This window comes from Camponotus floridanus, unplaced genomic scaffold (genome assembly GCF_003227725.1).
Source record: "Camponotus floridanus strain SB8 unplaced genomic scaffold, Cflo_v7.5 scaffold334, whole genome shotgun sequence".
Lineage (NCBI taxonomy): Eukaryota > Metazoa > Arthropoda > Insecta > Hymenoptera > Formicidae > Camponotus > Camponotus floridanus.
In genome coordinates, this window is record NW_020229475.1 from 27,301 (window position 1) to 53,171 (window position 25,871).

General features: G+C 29.1%; 2 protein-coding genes across 2 annotated transcripts; one reads left to right on the forward strand and one right to left on the reverse strand.

Annotated features, from left to right (window-relative positions):
- The first annotated feature begins 605 nt into the window (after nt 1-605).
- Nucleotides 606-10,130, forward strand: LOC105258670 (mitogen-activated protein kinase 1). Its single transcript, XM_011270090.3, has 9 exons — nt 606-626; nt 701-920; nt 5,118-5,244; nt 5,326-5,436; nt 7,785-8,036; nt 8,151-8,318; nt 9,326-9,514; nt 9,600-9,732; nt 9,818-10,130. Exons 2-8 carry the CDS (start codon nt 802-804, stop codon nt 9,723-9,725), a joined length of 1,092 nt encoding a protein of 363 aa, XP_011268392.1. The 5' UTR covers nt 606-626; nt 701-801; the 3' UTR covers nt 9,726-9,732; nt 9,818-10,130.
- Nucleotides 10,131-18,576: 8,446 nt separating this feature from the next.
- LOC105258672 (nuclear cap-binding protein subunit 3) lies at nt 18,577-23,466 on the reverse strand. Its single transcript, XM_011270091.3, has 7 exons — nt 23,195-23,466; nt 22,936-23,108; nt 22,728-22,879; nt 22,263-22,628; nt 21,769-22,157; nt 21,180-21,679; nt 18,577-19,497 (listed from the first exon to the last, which is right to left on the reverse strand). The coding sequence occupies exons 1-7, from the start codon at nt 23,285-23,287 to the stop codon at nt 19,353-19,355; spliced, it is 1,818 nt and encodes a 605-aa protein (XP_011268393.2). The 5' UTR covers nt 23,288-23,466; the 3' UTR covers nt 18,577-19,352.
- Between the last annotated feature and the right edge of the window lie 2,405 nt (nt 23,467-25,871).

The following is a 25,871-nucleotide window of genomic DNA, read 5'->3' on the forward strand; positions in this document are numbered from 1 at the left end:
ATATAAGATCGGACTATGAATACCGGCCATAGTCCGATCTTATATTTGAGATTGTCTTAGGCCGGTATTCATAGTCCGATCTTATATTTGAGATCGTCTTAAGTTCGAGCTTGAAATGCTACGCAGCTATTTGATTGGTTGAATGAGGTCTTAAGTCAACCTCCAAGCAGACTTAAGACGATCTTAAATATAAGATCGGACTATGAATACCGGCCTTAGGCCCGGTTCCACAACTCGAGTTAATCCGAGTTTAATACGTTAAACTGAGTCCTGATTGGTCCATTCACTACTTAAACTCGGATTAACTGGATTGTGGAACTGGGCCTTAAGTTCGAGCTTGAAATGCTACGTAGCTATTTGATTGGTTGAATGAGGTCTTAAGTCAACCTCGGACCAGACATTAGACAATCTTTAAATATAAGATCAGACTATGAATACCGGCCATATACTACTCAACATACATATACATATATTACTCAACTGTTGAATTCGCTGAATGCGAATCTTCTATTATTTCTGTGTTTATCATGTCTACTTGGTAGTCTCGAAAATTTATCCAAGTTCGGCAGTCTTTAATAGTATCTTGTCGGTGGCTGATCTCACATGACATACGTGATTTTCACTTGGTGCGTATCCCCTCCAGTACGGTTGCGTGTTGCTCGCACAGATGGTGTATAAAGTTGTCGCGTCTTAATTCTAGCATCACTGGTGACGCGTCGTTACGTTACGCGTCGCTCTCCAACGAAGCACTGCTCTGCCCGAGCACTTTATCGGAAACGGTGCCGCAAAGTAGTTGTCAAAATGGCGGCGTTGGAAGGCGTGAATCCGAATTGCGAGGTGGTTCGCGGGCAAACGTTCGAAGTCGGGCCGCGTTACACGAATCTGTCATACATGGGTGAGGGTGCCTATGGCATGGTCGTGTAAGTATTTTATTGTATCTACCGTGCCGATTCACCGTTCTGCACTTAATGCTTCATTTTTTCGAGGCCGTCATCTGACAGAGATAAACATTAAGACCTAGAGACTAAGGCGACGCATATCTCGGCAACAATTGCGTCATGAATGGCGACAACTTTTGACAGTTCGTGCAATGATCGTCGCGGATAGCTTGCCGATATGTTCGACAAGTGTGTCCGCGACAAAAACCGCCGATCGCGAATACCTAACATACACGACACATTCGTGCACCATTACACACACACACACACATGCGCGCGCGCGCGCGTACACGTACATATGTGTACACCTTTATTTTGTACCGCCACTTTCGAACACATGTCACGCCCCTCTCACTATTTTTCTCGTTGATCTATTGTCTGTTTCTTTTATATCTGCTCTCCTCTCTCTCTTTCCATTGTTCTTTCTTCTTATCGTCTTTATATTTTCTTGTTTCCCCCCTCCCCCTTCTGTATTGATGTTAATAAGACGAAATTGCACTTTATCAATCTTATCGTTTTTATCGATGTATTATCTAACATGTGCAATCATATAACAAGCCGCGCTGGATTAGAAAACAATGGATGGAGTAGAAAACAAATGTTTATTGCCCGTTAAAAGCCCGTATCAAATTATGTTAAAATTTAAGATTGAAAGTTAAACATTGAAATTTGACTAATCGGAACAGAAGGGGAAGATTTAAATTTGACTAATCAGAACTGAAATTGCTTGATTGGTGAAATCTTAACCAATTGATTGATCAATATCAATATCAATCTTTAATGCATTCTTTAATACAAGCTTAATGCTTTTTTCTGCTGGCATAGGTATAGATTATTCTTGTATCTCTTTTATTTTTATTACAGTTATTATTGTAACACGCATACGCTCGCACGCACACGCAACATAAGCCAAGGAACTAGCGATAACTTGCGTGACAAAATCTTTAGAAATAAATACAAATTGAAAATATTTTTTTATTTTAATAATATATTGTTTGATAAATTTGAAATTAATTTTTTGATATTTACGATATTGAATTAGTATTATTCTTGTGTGAATTAAAATATTGAAATATTAATGATAATTTTGGAATTATAAGTAAAATAAAGGGCTTTTCATATTCTTAATGTTTTGATATATCTTAATTATGTGCTTTGAAGATTTTGATTTAAGATATATTGAATTAATATATATTGAAAAGTTATACTGATTTAATATATATATATATATATATATATATATATATATATATATATTAAAAATTATTTAATATCTTCTCTATTTTATGTAGTATCCCATACAGCACCGAAAGATTGCAAAAACGTTGCGTAGACTTAACATTAAAACATTGTAATATTACATAGAAATAATATTACATAGAAATTGCGAAATATTTCTGTAACATTACTGCAAGTTTGCAGCAATATTGAAATGTCCGCTCTCAAAAATATTACATAGAAATTGCGAAATATTTCTGTAACATTACTGCAAGTTTGCAGCAATATTGAAATGTCCGCTCTCAAAAATATTACAGTAAAATTGTAGTAATGTTACGGCGCAATATATTTGCAATATTAAAACGCATTTTGCTACAAATGCAGACCGTTTTAAATTTAATAAATAAACTTTGAAAATATAAAGAAATATTTAAGAAAGATAGGAAGACACATTTACCGCCTTTGAAAAAAAATATCTATTAGTGTTTTTTATCAAATGTATCTTATTAAATATTTATCAATAATATACATATAATTATTTTACACTCGATACCAGAATATTTTAATTCGTGCAATAAATGAATTATTTTTTATTTATCCATTCAATGAAAAAAACCTGTTTAATATTCTGAATCCCAACGAGGGAACCAGATTATTAAACAAATTATTTGTTTAATAATCTAGATCCCTTATTAGGATTCAGAATATTAAATAAATCAAGTCAGTTTATTAGAAATTTAACTGACACAAGACAAAAAATATAATTATTATATTAATCTTTTGTAGGCTTTATATTCACTTTAGATGAAAATTCGAATACGAGTTAAGTTTGGTGTCGCCACATAGCGGCAAGTAAAGAAACACATGTTATACATTTTCGCTATGTTTAAAAATGTTGCTGCAACATTGCCAAAGTAATATTACAAAATAATGTCTCTGCAATATTTCTGCAGCATTACGGTGCTATGTGCAATGTTGTAACATTGCAGCAATGTTGATGCAAGCTTCTGTATGGGATATTTGAGAATAATTTAATTTTTTTCTCTATTTATATCAAAGTTTTTATTTAATTATTTATATGAATCTTGTGTTAATAATAAGACATTTTCAATATTTTAATACTTTTTTAGAATTTTATTTTATTATTTAATATAGTTCTTATTATTAATAAATATTAATAATATTTCAAAATAATGTCAGTCAATGATATAAAAAAAAAATACTTGTTATCACATTTGTTATTTATTTAATTTATTTAATTATACTTTTTAACATTTTTATTCTATTATACATTGTATTGGATACATCATGGGATATATACATTAATGATTAGAATTTTAATAAATTGAATAAAGAAGAAATAAAGAAAATATTAAACAGCATTGTTCCTTGATGTATCATTCAAGAAAAATCTTCAATTGCGATTCTATTTGGATACATCAAATTAAATGAATTCCGCCACATATTCTACGTCACGGCAATAGCTTCAATGATACACATTCCTCTATAGATAGAGATAGCTTAAGAAATCAAGTTTCTTTATAATAATGGAAAAGATAAATATATATGTGATGTTTAAAAGATAAATATATATGTAACATTCAAAAGATAAATATAGATATTAGGTGAAGCGAAGGTTCTAGCTTTTCTTCGAAAGAATACTTCAAATTACAAATAAAGTGTTTATGCTTTATTGCAAATAAGCAGATTAAAGCAATTTTCTAAATAATATTTATTTGTTTCGCACATCTGTAGAAAATGATCTAATTCTCGTATAATACATACTTATACAGAGTGTGGCAATAACTTTGTTCACTTGATGTCTCTTCACTATTTTTAGAGATATGAAAAAACTGTAATTATAAAAGTTGTATCAAAAGGGTCATAATATTTTTTCCATAAGTGGAAACGCTTCAGAGATTTACAAGGTTATTTTCATTTTTTAAATATGGAGGTAGAATAATTTTTTTATTTAAATCGATTCCTCGTCAAATTCTGCGTAAAAAGTTATAGGAATAGGGTGGCTAAAAATTGAATTTATGAGATAATTTATATCTTACGTTGACATAATTTTTTATAAACTATGAAATCGTAAAATCCTTATTTTTTTATTATCTTATCTTAATACTTTTATGTACAAAATAATAAGAGGAATCGATTGGTGTGAAGAAAACAATCATTTTTAATCATTTTTAAGAAAAAATATGTAACTGTTTGTTGCAAATTTATATTTTTTCTTAAAAACAATTACGTGTTTTTTTTCACATTAGTTGGTTTCTCTTAAGTACTATTTTGTATATAAAAGTATTAAGATAAAATAATCGAAAAATGAATATTTTAAGAGATACTTCATATTTATGTAATATTATGTCAACTTAAAGTATAAAATATATCGTGTTAATTAAATATATTCAATTTTTGGCCATTCTATCTTATACCTTTTTAAACGGAATATTGCACGGAATCGATTTATATAAAAAAGTAAGATGTATTCATTTAAGAAAAATGAAGATAATTTTGAAATCTTTGATGGGCTTTCAGTTATGGAAAAAATATACTACCTAATAAATATACTAAATATACTAACATGTTATTACTCTAATACCGTACAACTTTTATATAATTACAATATTACATCTCTATTATATTTTATAGCGAAAGATTATCATGTAAAATGTATTATTTTTATTTCATAATTTTATTTGAAAACAAATATTACTTCTGATTTTATAAGATTGCCTTGTTTCCAAAGAAAAAATGAGAAAAAAAAACAATTTTATTTTATTCAAATAATCCAAAGTACATAATTATGAGGGATACATCATAGAATAATATCTATAAAATGTAAGAATGTAGTATAAATGTAGGATTGAGCGCGTTAAATAATTTTTGATAAATAATAAATATACTCTTTGATAAATAATAAATATGAATAAATATATATTTGTGACTATTTTACAGATCTGCCTATGACAACGTAACCAAAACGAAAGTAGCTATTAAAAAAATTTCTCCGTTTGAACATCAAACGTATAGCCAGAGAACTTTGAGAGAAATAAAAATTCTTACGAGGTTTAAGCATGAAAATGTAAGTTAACGTGTATAATCTGTATAGTCTAATATTTTTTAATTCATTATTGTTATTAATTAACTATTATCGTTGCAACAGATAATAGATATAAGAGATATATTAAGAGCACCTAATTTAGAGCAAATGAAAGACGTATATATTGTTCAATGTCTGATGGAAACTGATCTCTATAAATTACTGAAGACACAAGTAAGTAATTTGCAGTAAATTCATTTGAATAAATACTGTTTATTCTAATATAACGTGATAAATAATGTATAAATAATGTAAATTATCTGTGTGTGTGCATTGTGTGAAAATTGTATGTGTATGAAATATATACCATAATATACATCATATGTCATACATATTTTGTTGACATTAGGATATTCTGTGGATATTTTAATTTTATCCTGGAACATACTCAGGATGTCCTGAGGAGCAAAAAATACCCGAATATTAATTCCTAAGACGTCCTTAGGATATCCTGTCATCCAAGATGTTCGAAAAGCTATAAGATATCTTTCCACTCGTCATGTATTAATCAATTAATCAATATTACTGAAACATTGCTCTCTTTCTCTCTGCCATATTTTATTTGAAATATTATATCTCTCAACAGTATTACAGAAATATTTCACGACCGTTTGTGCAATACTTCTGCAATGTTTCAATGTTCGTAATCATTTCCAATTCGCAACCTTGTCGAAAAATTTTATTAATATTTTGATAATATTATTGAAATATTACTTTTTTTGTTTCTGATAAATGAATATCTTGGAAGTTTATAAAAATATATAAATACACTGACGCGCGTAGCAATAAAAATAATATACGCGATAAATGTGCTATTTTTCATTTATCCGCTTAAGTTCAAATAATCTGTTTAATATTCTGAATCCCAACAAGAGATTAATTTATTAAAGAGATTAATAATTATTAAACAAATTATTTTAAATTAAATTAATTTATCAGAAATTAAGAAAGAAGAAATATACTTTGGATTTTATATTATAGTACTAGTTTTTTATACATTTTATAGATTTTATGATGAAAAATGGAGTATGAACAGTGTTTGCTGGTATTTAGATAAAATTATCTAGATAATCATCTAGATAAAGAAATGGATCATCTTTATCTTTAACTAGATGAAGAAATACAAAGTATCTTTTTCTTTATCTTAGATGAAAAATATATGTCATCTTATCTAAAAATTATCTAAGATGACGTTTTCATTATGCAAAAAAGTTTTCCAGGCAAGCTTCTAAAAATCTATCTAAAATATCTAAAATATATTTTTTATATTATTATTATTAATATATTATAAATATATTATTATTATATTGTTAATATATTATAAATATATTATAAATATATTATAAATATAAATAAATAAATATTTATCATATCATTTATATACCTTTTTACTATTATTTAAATATTCTTTAGGAAAAGAGAAAGAATATGTGTTTATGATTTTAATATCCTATTTATAATCTGCGTCACATTTTTTACAAATATTTATAGTCTTCTAAAATAAACAAAAATATCTAGATGATTATCTAGATTATCGCAATAATTATCTCATCTTTCATCTAGATTAAGTAAAAGCAAAATCATTTTTATCTCATCTAAGATAAATTTACGGATTTTTATCTTTATCTTTATCTAGATAATTTTGAAATTATCTACAGCAAACACTGAGTATGAGTTAGTTAAGTTTGGTGTAGTATCGCGTAGTGGCAAAGCGAAGAGATACATTCTAAATATGCAATATTACAGAATATACTATAAAAAGTTTTTTACTTTTCGGAAAAATTTCAAAAATATTTCAAATACAATATTATAAAAACATGATACAGATATATTTTGGAAATATTTCAAATACAAAATTACAATTGAAGTGTTACTGAAATATTTCTGAACATTACAATATTTTAATAATATTACACGCCGAATGGGTTAGGCACTCAAGCATTTATAAGTTGTTTTCATTCATTCCAATAAAAAATATTCCAAAATCATCCAAAATGTGTCCAAGATGTCTTGAGGGATTTTATAAGATATATTCAGAATATACGCCTCAAGACATCCTGGATATATGTAGGATGATATTAGGATTTTTATCCTCTCTTTGAATTTAATGAATATACAGTGGATATTAATGGAAGAGTTATATCTTATTGAAGTTTTTAACATCTTAAAATTACTTCAAATATTTTATTATAATTAATGAAGTCCCCAAATACACAAAATATTTAACATTAATATAAATATCCCAGGACATTCTGGACATTTTCAGGATGATCCTGAGGATATCTTGTGTTATCTAAGTATGTTATATTTATGAGTGGGGAAATTATAACTAATTGGAATAATTTATTTATGTAATATTAACTATGATATATTCAGTACTTTTATTTTTATATAATATTAATATTTCAGTATTTATTGAGTAGTTATTCTTGAAGTAAAATTGAAATTAAATTGCAAAAAAAAAAAAAAGAAAAGTGACGTAAACTCGCAAGCAAGAATCTGAATAAAATTTCTGTTTTCAGGCTATTAGTAATGATCACATATGTTATTTTCTGTACCAAATATTGCGAGGACTGAAATATATACACTCGGCAAACGTGTTACACAGAGATTTGAAACCGAGCAATCTGCTATTGAATACCACCTGTGACCTTAAGATCTGCGACTTCGGCTTAGCGAGGGTCGCAGATCCGGACCACAATCACGCGGGTTTCCTCACAGAATATGTGGCCACAAGATGGTATAGAGCTCCGGAAATTATGCTTAATTCTAAGGTACTTAGGCAAAATTTTTTTAAATGAAAATATTATTTAAAAGATGAAGATTCGCATACGTCGAAAGAGAAAAAAATCTAACATAATTACTTTAATATAATTCACTTTATTTAGGGTTATACAAAGTCTATAGACATATGGTCGGTTGGTTGTATCCTGGCAGAAATGCTCTCGAGACGAGCGATATTCCCTGGCAAACATTATTTGGATCAATTGAATCACATCCTTGGCGTTCTCGGATCGCCCTCGCCGGAGGATCTAGAATGCATCATAAATGAGAAAGTATTGAATTATACTTATGTTTGTGTCTTATTAAAATCTAATTCTGCAAATGCATTACGTGCAATACAATTTGTATATACAGGGTGTCCCAAAAGTCCCGGACCGGTCAAATATTTCATAAACTATGCACTTTAGAAAGAAATGTTTCAGACAAAAGTTGTATGGCTTAAGGGGGGCCATCAGATAATGACAATGATTTGACATGGGAGAGTCATTTGAAAGTCACGTGAAGATCACTGTCAATTTCTTAAATGGAACTTTCTATTTTTTATTAAATATTCTGGTAGCTCACGTCGAGAGCTTTCCAAAACACTATAATTAAGTTAGTTTTCATTAAGTACTTTCCGAATTATGAAGCTTGAAATCATTTCTTAATTTTACATAAACCGTAAAATATCTTGTAAAATATTCATTTTTCGATTATCTTACCTTAATACTTTTATGTACAAAATAATGAGAGGAATCAATTGGTTTAAAGAAAAAACATAGTTGTTTTTGAGAAAAAAAATGTAATTTGCAATTAACAATTACATATATTTTTTTAAAACAACTATGTGTTTTCTTTACACCAATTAATTCCTCTCATTATTTTGTACATAAAAATATTAAGGTAAGATAATCGAAAAATGAATATTTTACTAGATATTTTATGGTTTATGCAAAATTAAGAAATTATTTCAAGCCTCATAACTCGAAAAGTACTCAATGAAGAAATACTTTATTATAGTGTTTGGGAAAGCTCTCGAGATAAGCTACACGAATATGTAATAAAAAATAGGGGGTTCCATTTAAGAAATTGAAGGTGATCTTTTTAGGTTTCAAATGACTCTCCAAGGTCAAATCATTACCACTATCTCATGGCCCCCTTCAAGCCATACAACTTTTGTCTGAAACATTTCTTTCTAAAGTTCATAGTTTATGAAACATTTGATTGGTCCGGGACTTTTGGGATACCCTGTATATTGACTTGCACTTTGATTGATGACATTAAAGCACTTTGATTTCAGGCACGCAATTACCTACAATCTTTGCCATATAAACCAAAAGTAGCATGGACGAGTCTCTTTCCTAATGCTGATCCGAGAGCTTTGGACCTTTTGGACAAAATGCTAACGTTCAATCCCAATAAACGCATTGTGGTGGAAGACGCGCTGGCACATCCCTATTTGGAGCAATATTATGATCCTGCCGACGAAGTAAGCTCTATTCACTGTAAAATTGCGATTACGAAATATTACTGCTATGATAATTTATATTCAAAATTAATATAATTTCTCTCAGCCTGTTGCAGAAGAGCCATTTAAATTTGACATGGAGTTGGATGATCTCCCAAAAGAAGTATTAAAACAGTATATTTTTGAAGAAACCCTATTGTTTCAAAAGAATCATCAAGAAAACGCTATGTAGTCGATTGGTGAGTATTAAATGCGGCTTCTTCTCTGAATTGCCAATTTCATAATGCATCAATAATCATGCGCTTTTCTCTTTTTTTCATCAAGCATGTTCAGCATTGTCGAAATTTTAATAACGGATAAGCGTGATAATTGAATGAAAAATAAAAAAAAAAAAACAAAAGAACAAGCAGAATGGGTATGAAGGAGGACGCATATTTTTAATTCGCCGCTTTATCGCTGCTCTAATTAATGACGAGACATAAGTGCTAAAGTATTGACGAAAGATGTAGTTCAGCGATCAACGAACGATTAATCGTGCCGATTAATCGAGGGTGAGTGAAGCAATCGTACATAGTCTGTACATTCGCATGTTCTTACCAGAAGAAAGAGAATATAGTGTTTCTTACGTTATACCGAACATAGCATAATATTTCACAATTGGTACAATATGTATTTTTATTTATATCATCGTCGTATCGTACTGCACTGTACCGTCTGTCTGTGATTTAATTGTGAACTGCGAGCGTGACGAGATGTAACACGCGACATATTTTGTCTTTATATTATTGTTCTCTCTATGGAATTATCCCTTTCCGGAAACCGGAAATAGCTGCGATTATATCGCGTAATTGTACGACATAATCAGGGCAATATATATATACAGGGTGTCCCAAAAGTCCCGGACCGGTCAAATATTTTATAAACTATGCACTTTAGAAAGAAATGTCAGACAAAAGTTGTATGTCCCTATTTTTTATTATATATTCGTGTAGCTTATCTCGAGAATTTTCCAAAACACTAATAAAGTATTTCTTCATTGAGTACTTTTCGAGTTATGAGGCTTGAAATAATTTCTTAATTTTGCATAAACCATAAAATATCTAGTAAAATATTCATTTGTCGATTATCTTACCTTAATACTTTTATGTACAAAATAATGAGAGGAATCAATTGGTGTAAAGAAAACACATAGTTGTTTTTAAAAAAAATATGTAATTGTTAATTGCAAATTACATATTTTTTTCTTAAAAACAACAATTTTTTTTTTTGCACCAATTCATTCCTCTCATTATTTTTATACATAATTTTATACATAAAAGTATTAAGGTATAATAATCGAAAAATGAATATTTTACAAGATATTTTACGGTTTATGTAAAATTAAGAAATGATTTCAAGCATAATACCGAAGGTACTTAATAAAAACTAACTTAATTATAGTGTTTTGGAAAGCTCTCGACGTGAGCTACCAGAATATTTAATAAAAAATAGGGAGTTCCATTTAAGAAATTGACAGTGATCTTCACGTGACTTTCAAATGACTCTCCCATGTCAAATCATTGCCACTATCTGATGGCCTTCTTCAAGCCATACAACTTTTGTCTAAAACATTTCTTTCTAAAGTGCATAGTTTATGAAATATTCGACCGGTCCGGGACTTTTGGGACACCCTGTATATTCGACTTTTCGTCTCGATGCGAAAGTCTTTAAATATCAGATTCACCTCTATAAACGTTTACTGACGGAGGACGCTTAAAACGTATATTCGTGTAAAATTCATCTCGTATGATGTTCTTCGTCTCATGTGTGTACGTATGATTTTGTGTACACGTGTGTGTGGCAGAATTTCTTTTGGTATTTAATCTGCTCGTGATAGTTAACCATTATAACAAGTACGCGATGTATAGGCGCTACTATAATTGAGTATACGAGAGGATAATAGAATATAATTTATGTTGAAAAAAAGCGTGCTCTCTGTTTCTCTCGTTCTCTCTTTTTTCTCTTTATCTCTCTTTCTCTTTCTCTCTCTCTCTCTCTTTCCAAACGTGTGATAGTAACGATGATGCTTGAATAATACAAATAAAACAATAAGTTAAGTAACATTTGCAAGAAATTCTCAAGTTCCCATCTTTGCCATTCGGAGATTTTGAAAATCTTACGTGGCATATAAACTTGAGCGTATTCACTTGAGTTCGCTGATAAAAATTTATTCGCGTTAATTAAAGTCAATTGGAATTACTAAGAATTGATCAATTGATTTCGATTGCCATTCAATCTTGTCGAATTCACAGGAAGAATTTTCTCCGACTACTATTTAGTAATAAGTAGTTTAGTATTTTAGCTTAATTTTAAGCAAGAATTAAAAAAAGAGATGAAAGAAGAGATGAAAGAAAAGCTGAAAAGAGATATGTACTTCCTCTATTAACTGTTACCGATATTCACATTCTTCGTGACGCATCCAATAAATTGATAATTAAAGAAAGATTCGTAAGAGATCCTTATCTAGATTTAAGATGCATTTTTAGTAATTACGGATTCTTGTGATTCGCACATTCGTCTTGACGTTCTTCGTCTGTTAACGTGCGAAAGAATGTCCGATATACATAATAGCGATCCCAATAAACACTGTTTGTTGCAGTAGTATAACATGGAAGTAATATAACGCAAGTTACATATGATTGTAACATGTCATATATATTATTTTGTCATATTATTATTTTGTAACATTACAATATAATAATAACAGAATGTTATTGCAATATGATATATTGTTATAAACGTGTTCTTATTTTTGTCGCTACACGGCGAAATTAGATTTAACTAATTTGTATTCTAAATTTTTTACCATGAAATAGATATAAAGCTTACAAGGGACATTAACATAAAAAAGAATATTAATGTAAAATCCCAAGTATATTTTTTTTCTGAGTTTAATTTCTAATGGGATCCCAATAAAGAATTCGGAAACGGATCATTTAAAATTGCAAGTGAAATGTGTGTGAAAAATAATTCATTTATTGCTTATTTAAAAAAGCAAAACATATCTAAATTAAATCTCGAATTTTATAAATTAATAAGGACATATTTTATTTATTTTATTATTAAATCTCTTGATATTCTACACGAACCAATTCTAGTATATGATATAACAATGATAACATATGTTATATTACATGTTTCATATAGGAATGAAAAATAACGATTAATCAATATTTTATCGATAATACTTTATATGTATATTACTTGTAACATTCCGTTTTATTACTTTTACACGACATTAATATAACAGTGTTTATTGGGAGATAACATTCTATAATATTATCATATGTCATGATTTATCTCTCAATCTCTGTCGATTTAATATATCTATCTTTCTTCGATGTTTATCAATTACGCGCATTCGATTGGCAAAATATTGTCGTGGATAAAAAGAATTAAAGAATATCTCGTGGTTTACACTTTTCTTGCGCACTGCAAGCCCTCATTATAACGTATAGCAATTATGTCGACAAATGGCAAGTAGTTCTATTCATAAATGTATAATTTCCTCTTGGATAAAGAATCATTAATTCATAAAACGATGACAATCGTTTGTAGCGACAAATTCTAAATTATTACGTACCAGAGATTTTCTTGGAACTGGTGGATTCCTTGTAACACTCTCTTTGTGTATATAACTCGAAATAAATATATACCTTTTTTCCTGCGATCCAAATGGATCGCTACTTTATTTGCCATATGAATATTTGATAAGCAATGAAAATTCAAGTAGAAATAATTTTCGATACACATTTCTGTTTCTTGTTCTCGATTCCTCGGCGAATTGAAATTTTAATTAATCCCGTTCAACACTTATTTACAAGAAATTTATAAATAGTGTATTGCGTATACGATCTTTTACGATTTCTTGATTTATTTCGACAGAGAACTATTCGACAATTTATAATGATATGTATATATATTTAGTATATGTATATTATATTTAATATATATATTAAACTCTATTTTTTTTGCTGTGCTTGTTCAAAATTTTTAATCCTAAAGCACAAAAGTGGAGTTTTATGGTATTATTTAGTAGATTATGAGATATTGTAAATAATAGACGAATTTTTTTTTTTTTTTTTTTCAAAAGTAGTGATCATTTTCCAAGGCCTTTTTTAAAAACGATGCTTTTAAATCGCTGGAAAGCGACGATAAAATCGTGCGTTCAGCAAAAATGTAAGCCGATGAGAAATCAAAGATGCCATGTCAATGATAATTGGATATGTACTATATATGTAAATTGTGATACAGGTGATAAAAATTGGAAAAGCGTCAACATTACAAATGCAAAATGTTGCGCGTTACACACATAAATACACATAGACAGAGGGTGTTTTAGATAGTGAAAAAAAGATCATATGAGATGAATAGATGTGGACATCCCTAACAGCACATGATATATCATTCGAATATTCTATACTCATACTATAAATATACGTTACAGATGTAATATACTGAGAATGATTCCATAACATATCTTATTGTATATTATTTTTCATATATTCTCAGAATATACTTTGAATACTTCGTATTAGTATATTCGTTCTCGTTTATTTTCAGAATATTCTATAATATTGCATATGTTTCCTCAGTTTCTTCTTTTTTCTTTTTAGTCAGTTTAATTTATAATAAACTGGCTTAATTTAAAATTTGTTTAGTAATTTAGTTGTTCTGGATTCCTGGTTGGGATTCAGAATATTAAAAAAATTATTTGAAATTAAAATGAGAAATAGTGTGTGCGTTTACGGCATTTATCAAAAGTATTTATATTACATGTATGAATTATACTACAAGATATTCTTAGTATTTACTATTAACCAAAATAGGCGGAAATTAGAGCAGTCTTAGTATATACTTAATATATCATAGTATGTATCTCGAATGTTCTGAGAATATATGCATTGTACTTTTGCGATATTCTTCAAACATTCTCAGTATCTACATGTGCTATTAGGGATGTTTCTTTTTTTAATTAAAAATTTTGTTTAGAGTTATAAGTACATTCTATTAGAAGTAAATAATATATACTATTTATAATTCAAAAAATCAAGTTGTAAAGAAGTGTTTCGCCGAAAAATCAGTATCGTAATAAACAAAAAAAAAATATAACTCGAAAAGGAAGCGTTTTCAGATCCATATTCATATGACTTTTTTTCATCATTATGGTAAGTACAATAGCTCTTAAAATTTGGCCACCTATTTCTGAAACATCCTCTGTGTATATATAGATAAAAACATTATCACTATCATCAGGCCTAATATACTTAAAGTTATACGTGTACTTGTTGTTGTTACCGATTCTTATACATATATCCGAACATTAACGGAATGTTTCGTTCGGCGATTTTCGATATTACGATCGACGATTATATCATTGAAATGTAAGAGAGCAAAAGGACAGAGGAAAGGGAAGATCTACATTTTCTCAAGAAATAGACTGTTGTTAGTCTTCGTAAACGATGGTTGAAAATTATTAGCGTTTTTACGTAGAATAGAATGAAAGAACTTTGAGAGAAAAAAAGGTCATACGACGGCCTTAACGGGCAAGATCGAAATTTTTCACACGTGTGTCAATCAAATGTACGCAGATGTATGCAGCAAGCCATCGTAAGATTTATTTATATTGTCTCACAAAATTATCTTAGCATCGTTTTAAGATAACATAAAAGTATAAAAATATCCTGGTAAAAGTAATTTTACAATTTACGAAAAATTAAAATTTTCAACAATAAATCACAACTTTCTTTAAATTTGTGAAAATTCAATGATAAGTTGTAAGTTTGTAGCGATTTGTAAAACTATTTATAAATTTGTAAAACTATTTATAAATTTTTGCAAATTTCTATAACTTTTTAGCAGACACTTTTTACAAGCATGTAGTAAACCATTAAGTTGTAGATTATCCTTAAAAAAAATTAAATGTAGTTAATAAATATGAAATATAATTGTAAAAAATTATAATTTCTATGTAAATTTATGAAAAACTGAAAACATTACTCAAATCACGTAGTTTAACGTAAAATTATGTAGAAATACTTTTCAAAAAGTGTAATTACATGGTAAAAAGTTGTAATATTTTTTGCACAATTTTCAAATAAAAAGTAAAATTATTTTTATCAGGATATATGTACATTATACATATACATACATACATACATATATATATATATATACACACACACACACAGGGTGTTCCATTTTAAAAAACGCACTTCGATAATTCTTCAACAAAGCATATTCAGCAAAAATGTTTTAAACAAAAATTGTATGGTTTCAAGGGGGACATAAGATGGTGTCATTAATTTGACCTTTAATAGTTACTTGAAAGTCACCTTCAATTTTTGAAACGGGACTGCCTACTTTTTATTGCCTATTCTTGCAGATTACCTTGAGAGCTTTCCAAAACACTATAATTAAGTTAGTTTTCATTAAGTACTTTCTGAATTATGAGGCTTGAAATTATTTTTAATTTTACATAAACCGTAAAATATCTTGTATAATATTTATTTTTCGATTATTTTACCTTAATACTTTTATGTACAAAATAATGAGAGGAATCAATTGATGCATGGAGAAGCAATTGGTGTAAAGAAAACACAGAGTTGTTTCGAAGAAAAAATATGTAATTGTTAGTTGCAAATTACATATTTTTTCTTAAAAATAACTATGTGTTTTTTTTACACCAATTGATTCCTCTCATTATTTTCTACATAAAAATATTAAGATAAAATAACCGAAAAATGAATATTTTACAAGATATTTTACGGTTTATGTAAAATTAAGAAATGATTTCAAGCCTTATAACTCAAAAGTACTTGAGGGAAAAATATTTTATTAAAGTGTTTTGGAAAGCCCTCGAGATAAGCTACGAGAATATGCAATAAAAAATAGGAAGTTTCATTTAAGAAATTGACGATGATCTTCACGTGACCTTCAAATGACTCTCCAAAGTCAAAACATTGCCACCATCTGATAGCTCTCTTGAAACTATACAACTTTTGTCTGAAACATTTTTGAAAATGCTTCGTTGAAGAATTATCGAGGTGCGTTTTTTTAATGGGTCACCCTGTATATATACAGGGTGGACCAATAACTCTGTCCACCTGGAATATCTCCGTTATTTTTAGAGATACAAAAATTTTGTACTTATAAAAGTTGTACGGTACCAAGAGGGCCGTAATATTACTAATAATTTTTTTGTAGGTGGAGGCGCTTCAGAGATTTCAAGATCATCTCCATTTTTTAAAATGAAATCCCCCATTTTTAATTACATATTCTTATAGCTTATCTCGAGAGCTTTCCAAAACACTATAATAAGAACACTATAATAAGAAAACATACAGTTATTTTTAAGAAAAAATATGAAATTGTTAATTGGAAATTACACTTTTTTTTAAAAACAACTATTTTTTCTTTACACCAATTGATTTCTCTCATTATTTTGTATATAAAAGTATTAAGGTAAGATAATAAAAAAAATGAATATTTTACTAGATATTTTATGGTTTATGTAAAATTAAGAAATGACTTCAACCCTCATAACTCAAAAAGTACTCAATGAAGAAATACTTTATTATAGTGTTTTGGAAAGCTCTCGAGATAAGCTATAAGAATAGGTAATAAAAAATGTGGGATTCCATTTAAAAAAATGGAGATGATCTTGAAATCTCTGAAGCGCCTCCATCTACAAAAAAATTATTAGTAGCATATTACGGCCCTCTTGGTACTGTACAACTTTTATTCGTATAAAATTTTTGTATCTCTAAAAATAACGGAGATATTCCTGGTGGACAGAATTATTGGTCCACCCATATATATATATATATATATATATATATATATATATATATATATATATATATATATATACTGTATATATACATATATATGTGTATATATATATATATATATATATATACATATATATGTATATATACAGCGTGTCCCATTTTAAAAAAACTTATATATATATATATATATATATATAATATATTATATATATATATATATATATATATATATATATATATATATAATGTTTGAACGATCTCTGGTACATTAACAAAAATCAGAATTTCTTCTCAAAATATTTTTATCCTCAATTTTTTTGTTATTTCTATTTTGATCCTTCAGGCATTTTAATCCTTAAAGGCAATCGTGAAAGATATCATCTTGTCCGTTCAATTGTATCGCCGTGATTCATCGATAGCTTTTTTGTCACCAAAGTTACATTCATAGTGTTTAAAGCAAATAAATGCATTTAATACGATTGTCATTGAAATCGTAATTCCTAATATTGTAATTGTGATAAAACTGTTTTATTGTTTCTTTTTTAATTTAATTTGCAATTTGTTCGGATTTTTTGTAATAAATAATGTTCATAAATAATATAAATGATGAATATGATAAATAGAAAAATTGAATAAAAGCAGACCGATTTTAAAATGCGTGCATAAAGATAATTCAATAAAATTAAAGTACAATTTACAATACATTATTAATTTAATAATTATGAAATATTATCACAGATTGTTATCAAAAAAGGCGAACACATATTCATAAATAGATTATTTTGAAATTTATTATTAAATTATATAATTGTTTAATTTATGTACAGATATTACTTTTTGAAAATTTAATATAGAACACAGGAAAGAGAAAGCATAAATGGAAATATATGAATAAGCTATGAATGTAGCTAAACAGCTATTTGAGAAATAAATGTACTTACTGTGTTCTTTTTATCCAATTTCTTTATTATCTCGATTTGCTGCTCCAAATAATTGTTAACCGAGATGGATTACCATAATCCATGTTAATTAAATTATCATTATCGACTATTGTATTTTAAATAGCTATTTCACAAACTATTATTGTGCTAATATTAAAATGACTTTATCGGCCAATTACTCAATGTCTTTTGTTCTATTCGAATATCCCTATAAAATTTTTTAAATTATAAACTATGTTGTGACTTCGTCTTTTTAATTTTAGATGCACTCATGAATTAATAAGAATTAAGATCTTATTTAATAAATTATGCGTACACTCTTGATATGATAGTTTTACAGAAGTCATAATTCTGATCATATTAATGTGATTTAATGACAAGAATATATTTTACAAAACAGCGAATATAGCTCAATCATAAGTATTATTTATTTCTTTTTTCACAGTGATATCGAGTATATTATCGATCATATTTTCAGATTATTGAGATTATCTTTAAGATATCTTGAGATTATTTCAGAAAGCTATAAAATTATTGTTATTCATTTTCTTCTGGCTAACTTCTATAAAAAGTACATTTTTTTACGCTTCGAGATAACATATATTGAAAGAGATATTTTCAAAAAATTATCTCATTATTTCTTTTATAATTGCACGAATGACTTAATCAAAATACTTAGTTATCTTTTTTTTTTATCCGAAGAAATGTACATCAATATATAGATACATGATTTGTCAAATTTACATGAACTATCATTAAAAGCATTCATTATCTCAATGATAAAAAAATGTAGAAATAATAATGATTATTATTATTGGAAGATTGATTATACAGCATAAAATGAGAGTTTTAAATATATTGATATCTTTTCTCTGCTCTCTCTATCATGCATTTGCATAAAAAACTTCCTTAATAAAATCTATTATAATCGAAAATGCATAAATTGTATATACTTGAATAAACATGTCTGTATGTTATTTGTAACCAAATGTTACGAAAAAGTATAAGATCTTAAAACAATGCACTAAGATAATGAGCACTCTTTACACAAGTTTCAAATTTTTAAACAATAAGTTCATACAAGAATCACTCCGTGCCACTATTGTCTTCTGTATATTTATCATTTTTTACTTCTATTCTTAATGGAGAACGTCCTCTGGTATGATTTCCGATACGTGATCGCAAATCGCCGCTTTTCAAGGTATTTCTCAAGTCGCGGTTGCTTGATCGTCTTCAAAACAGAGAAAAACAACTTTCATAAATTAATTATATAAAGTTAATATACACTTAATTAGAAGATTAAAAATAAAGATGATCTCTCTCCCCCCCCCTCTCTCTCTATATATAGGGTGTCCAAGATCACCCGTATATTCCTTTTAAAATGAAAATAAATGGCTTTTATCAAAAATCGCGAACAATTTTTAAAGTAAACCGGGTACGCTCTATCAAATGGTGATATTTTCAACTTTTAATTCCGACGGAAAATATGCCATCTGAATCAGAAGTTGATTTTTTTTTAGGGGAACAAATCTTAAAATTGATCTTGAAAGTAACTGTGATAAACTAACAGAGGCACTTTTAGAAAAAACGTTTAATACAAAAGTTTCTTATTTTTTCACGTACAATTCGAATGTAATAAAAAGTACCATGTTCCCTTAAAAAAATTCAACTTCCGATCCAGATGGCGTATTTCCGGTCGGAATCAAAAGTTGAAAATATCACTATTTGATAGAGCGATTTACTTCAAAATTGTTCGCAATTTTTGATAAAAGCCATTTATTTTTATTTTAAAAGGAGTATACGGGTGATCTGGAACACCCTGTATATACATACAGGATGTCCCAAAAGTCCCGGACCGATCGAATATTTCATGAACTATGCACTTTAGAAAGAAATGTTTCAGGCAAAAGTTGTATGGCTTGAAGGGGGCCATCAGATAGTGGCAATGATTTGACCTTGGAGAGTCCTAAAAAGGTTACCTTCAATTTCTTAAATGGAATCCTCTATTTTTTATTACATATTCATGTAGCTTATCTCGAGAGCTTTCCAAAACACTATAATAAAGTATTTCTTCATTGAGTACTTTTCGAGTTATGAGGCTTGAAATCATTTCTTAATTTTGCATAAACCATAAAATATCTAGTAAAATATTCATTTTTCGATTAATACTTTTATGTACAAAATAATGAGAGGAATCAATTGGTATAAAGAAAACACATAGTTGTTTTAAAAAAAAATATTAATTGTTAAAGTAATTGTTAATTGCAAATTACATATTTTTTTCTTAAAAACAACTATGTTTTTTCTTTACCAATTGATTCCTCACATTATTTTGTACATAAAAGTATTAAGATAAAATAATCGAAAAATGAATATTTTATAAGATATTTTACGGTTTATGTAAAATTAAGAAATGATTTCAAGCCTCATAATTCGGAAAGTACTTAATGAAAATTAACTTAATTATAGTGTTTTGGAAAGCTCTCGAGATAAGCTACACGAATATGTAATAAAAAATAAGACGTTTCATTTAAGAAATTGACGGTGATTTTCATGTGACTTTCAAATGATTCTCCCATGTCAAATCATTGCTACTATCTGACGGCCCCCTTCAAGCCATACAACTTTTGTCTGAAACATTTCTTTCTAAAGTACATAGTTTATGAAATATTCGACCAGTCTGAGACTTTTGGGACACCCTGTATACATACATACATACATACATATGCATACATACATACACAGCACACATACATACATTTTAATAAAATTATACAAAGTTACCAGAATATTTGAAACAAAGACAAGAAGAAAATGAAGAAAAGACGTAAAATATGCATGAAATATGAAAAATAATTATAATCATAATATGATAAATAATTATAATCATAATATGATAAAAAATTCTTTTACCTGTTTTTCAAATAGCTATCACTCGTGTCGCTTTTTGTGTGATTTAATCTTGCCCATACAGTGGAAGCAATGCGTGGCTTGGGTGGAACTACTTTTATCACGCTTCCTTTAGGACCCTGAACCTCTTTTGCAAGTACATTGCTATCTCCATCACTATCCTCTTCATCTTCCTTATGTTCACCTTCTTCCTCCTCCTCCTCTTCTTCTCCTCTCTCTTCTTCTTCCATCAATGCATACTGTCCATAATTTTGCTCTTTCTTGCCTTCTTCTACCTGATTATCTTCATCTTCCGATTCCTGCCATTCTCCTTCTTCTTTTTCTGATAATTGTGTCTCTTTCTGGTAATTTTGCTGGATTACCCCTGAATTATCATGTTTTGATTTCGCTAGATTTGTGTTTGTAACTACTACTTGAATGGGATCACGAAACTGCGTTTTCGTTTTTGGTCTCCTTAATTTCGATCGTAAATCACCACTGTTATTTAAATTGTTGAGAACCATCTGAAGGAGAGAATAATCGTGTTCATGGAACAAAGTAAAAGAAAAAATTTCTTTCAATAAAAAAAAAAATAATTAATAAAATAACTAACTTGATATCGAAGCTTCGCTCGTCGTTTTTGTAATTTTTCCTCCTCATCGTCGGCATGCATTCGCATACGGGGAATTTTACTCCGCTTACACCAATTTTCGTCACTATCGCTACCAGAACTAGTCTCTCTCAAGTCTTCCGTTTGTATTACATCTTTATCTCTGCATTTGATACCCAATCTCTCCTTTATACCACGTACTTGATCTTTAATGCCGTTCTTTGGAAGAAAGTCTTCCTCCACAATGTCATTCAATCCCCATGTCTCGGATAATGCGCCCCACGGATTTTTCGTTTGATTTTGATCTTCATCTTCTCTTGATAATATATGTTTATTTTGTTGGATCTGCTTGTACATACGTTTACGGGACTCTGTTAGAATTCCTTTAACACCTGAGAATGTTCATATAAAAATAAAACCATTCTATAATTTTTGCTCTTACCGACTTAATTACTTAATTGTTACATGTACATGCGCAGAACTGCATACAAGTTTACCTCCAAAGTTGGGATTTCCATACTTTTTGTAGTATTCGCTCTTCTTTTCTGCATTGGCAGACTTTTTATCCATCCTAGTAGCAAATCTTAGAAAAATTCCTTTAGATTTTGGATAATCTGCTCCTTTCCTCCATATACCTGGAGGTAATGGATAATCAATGTCTTTAATGTTTATGCAATTCTCTTTCTTTGTATCCTTATCTATATCAACAGATTCATTTTTTTCATGTACTATCACTTCACAGTCTTTCCTATTTTCGGAATCGTTCTCTCGATCTGAACTTTTTGCCACATTACCTACAATTTTTTTGGATAATGCTAGCATAGCTCTGGCTGCCGATAAATTGTCGAACCAGACTACATTGCCTGTAATATGAATAATGAATTATATACCAAATAAATATCAGTCACAAATAATACATCATGACAAGTGTTTCTTAAACAAAATCAAATTTTAAAGCATACACGAAACATCATTAATCCATTCAATAGACATTGGAGCATAATCTTGGAAATATTTAAACACATCTTTGGTACTCATTTCTTCAGTTCCTCTCATATGGATTACATTTAATCTGGTATTTTTTGCATTCTCACTATCATCCGTGATACCCATGCTGCAACATAATATATATGATATTTTTTTTCAAAATCAAACTATATATTTTTTTACCTGCTATATAAATTCTCTTCTCGATTCGGCAATTTTTGGACTGTCTCCAATAAGCCAAAACGCTTCGCTCGTTCTTCCATCTTCAATTTTTCCTCTTTACTGAATATATCTATACCCGTTGTAAATGTATTTGTGGATTTTTGATAGTGGCTGTCTAATGTTTGCATTTGAGTCTATTTAGATAAAATAGTTTGTATTTACCGCGTCTTTTTATAACGGTATTGATTAACAATGGTAAGATTAATATAATTTTTCTTACCCGCAATTCTGTTGTTGAAGTAGTTGTTCTGATTTTATCTATTTCCTCAATAGGCACCATCTCAACGTCCGAAGATTCCTCATATTCATCCATTGCACAAATACAACGAATGCGCTAGGCGTTTAAATATTATTTAAAAAAGCGAGTGATTTTCGTAATAGTTCAATCGTTATACGAATAACTGCTTACTAAATATTAAACAAAATTAATAGGTTACACTTTATAAATAAGACAACTACAGAGCGGCAGACATTTGCTGTCAGGACCACCAAACTTCCATGTTTAGAGTACGTTCCAAAAGTTAACTTTCGAAAATTATTTTTCTAGTTATAAAGTTGGTAAGGCTGGGTCTACAATAGGTAATTTAAGCCTTAAGAGATTGACCAATCACAGTCAAGTATGAAAAGAATACTCTACTGTGATTGGTTAATTTCTTAAGGCTTAGGCCCAGTTCCACAATCCAGTTAATCCGAGTTTTAGTAGTGAATGGACCAATCAGGATCCAGTTTAACGTATTAAACTCGGATCATGGACGTAAGAAATACAGGACAGTGTATTGCTGCGAGCACAGACTTCTATAATACACTAGACTGCTAGGCTCGTTATATATTCCCCACCTAACGTGTACCCCGAAAGTATGTACACATAGGCACCCAAAGGCGGCAGACTGAGTTACCGATTGGAATGTGACTAATATTTTATAGTCCTACGACTATGGATTACTGAATGAGATATGTGATATATATACTATATATCGTCGTTGTTCCGTTTATGTATGTATAAATTAAACAGGCAAAATAAATTAAAGTGCATACACATGGACGTAAGAAATACTGGACAGAGTGTATTGCTGCGGGGATGAAGCTCAAAGGGTGAGGGGAAAGAAATGTCTACTGCAACGGAATATGAGGCATGTAAGATGGCGACGGATATTAATTTCACGGAGTGTGATATTTTTGAATTTCTTAATATTCAAAAATGATTCGGAATAACACAGCGATTTCAGATGATAGATGATTTCACGGAATCTCTCATATTTTATTTGATTTACGTCCGTGCGACGTGAAAATAGACGCTAAATCTGATGCATCTAAGATGGCCGCGATAATAAACCCCTTACCCCTCAGATTTCACTCCCCTCGTCTAAAAGAGTACTTTATGCTCTGTCCAGTATTTCTTACGTCCATGTGCATACATAGTATATATAGATATATATATATATATATATATATAGATATATCCATAATGACAATAAGATGCGTGGTGCAAGGATGCACAAATATATATAAGAAAGGATGTGGTATACATTTTTTAATATATTGTATTAATATTGTATTAATTATTATAACATTTTTAAAAACATGTGCTGATTGTTGTGCACAACGTTTTTTATGAAAAATAAAACTAAAAAAAATGATATAACCTAACCTAACCTCAAGTGCATTTTTATATAAAATAACCTAATATTAATAATATTTTTTTATATTATTATCATTTTTTAAATATAAACATTAGAAAAATGTTGACAAATTATAATACAATAATACATTTCACTTGACGATCGATATATATATGTACATAGCAGACGACACATTCCAATCGGTTATTCAGTATGTATAAGATATACATTATGTACTGGTACGTCTAGGGAATCAAGGTTAGCAGTCTAGTATATATATATATATATATATATATATATATATATATATATATATAGAAGTCTGTGACTGCGAGGGTGAAGCTCAAAGGGTGAGGGGAAAGAAATGTCTACTGCAACGGAATATGAGGCATGTAAGATGGCGACGGACATTAATTTCACGGAGTGTGATATTTTTGAATTCCTTAATATTCAGAAATGATTCGGAATAACAGCGATTTCAGATGATAGATGATTTCACGGAATCTCTCATATTTTATTCGATTTACGTCCGTGCGACGTGAAAATAGACACTACATCTGAGACATCTAAGATGGCCGCGACAATAAACGAGACATCTCCGATTAGACACAGTACAATTGGACAAAACTGGCTTTGATTGGCTAATCGTGCTTGATCGTGCTGGTTACCCTAGGCATCGGTCGATATGATTGGCTGTGTCTAATCGTACTGTGTTTAATTGGGCAATCCCCCAATAAACCCCTTACCCCTCAGGTTTTACACCCCTCGTCTAAAAGAGTATTTTATGCTCTCTCCTGTATTTCTTACGTCTATGACTCGGATTAACTCATAGACCTTATAAGTATGGACTGGCAATACGTATCAGACTGTGTCCGGAGGAGGTTAGAGAGAGAAACATCTTTTTGGTACTTCTCTTTCTACAAGTGTCCGGAAATACGTTTTGCGCATGCACCTGACATATACTATACAATAAAACATTCTGATTGATGTATATGTGTATGTGTATATGTATTATTACAGAGAGAACATAATATTGAGGTTGTGTCTCTGAAGTCTTAGAAAGTCTCTGTATTTAATATTAATTTAATTATTTTAATAAAGATTAACAATAATGGTTCGAAGATGTATTGTTTGTGATATAACGTATTCATCAAAAAATAGTATTTCTTTTTACTCGTAAGTATTAATGAAACAAATCGTAATGTCATAAAGTGACATTCTATAAACAGTACAAGAAAGAAAAACATCAAAAATTTCAGTTTTCCAACAAATGAAAAA

Excerpts from the sequence above, each read along its gene's own strand:
- LOC105258672 (XM_011270091.3), bottom strand. The coding sequence starts at position 23,287 with ATGGATGAATATGAGGAATCTTCGGACGTTGAGATGGTGCCTATTGAG. Across the intron at positions 22,629-22,727 it reads ATGGATTAATGATGTTTCGT|GCAATGTAGTCTGGTTCGAC; the intron begins GTATGCTTTAAA and ends TTCATATTACAG. Across the intron at positions 22,158-22,262 it reads TGGAAATCCCAACTTTGGAG|GTGTTAAAGGAATTCTAACA; the intron begins GTAAACTTGTAT and ends GAACATTCTCAG.
- LOC105258670 (XM_011270090.3), top strand. The coding sequence starts at position 802 with ATGGCGGCGTTGGAAGGCGTGAATCCGAATTGCGAGGTGGTTCGCGGG. Across the intron at positions 5,245-5,325 it reads CGAGGTTTAAGCATGAAAAT|ATAATAGATATAAGAGATAT; the intron begins GTAAGTTAACGT and ends TCGTTGCAACAG. Across the intron at positions 8,319-9,325 it reads AATGCATCATAAATGAGAAA|GCACGCAATTACCTACAATC; the intron begins GTATTGAATTAT and ends CTTTGATTTCAG.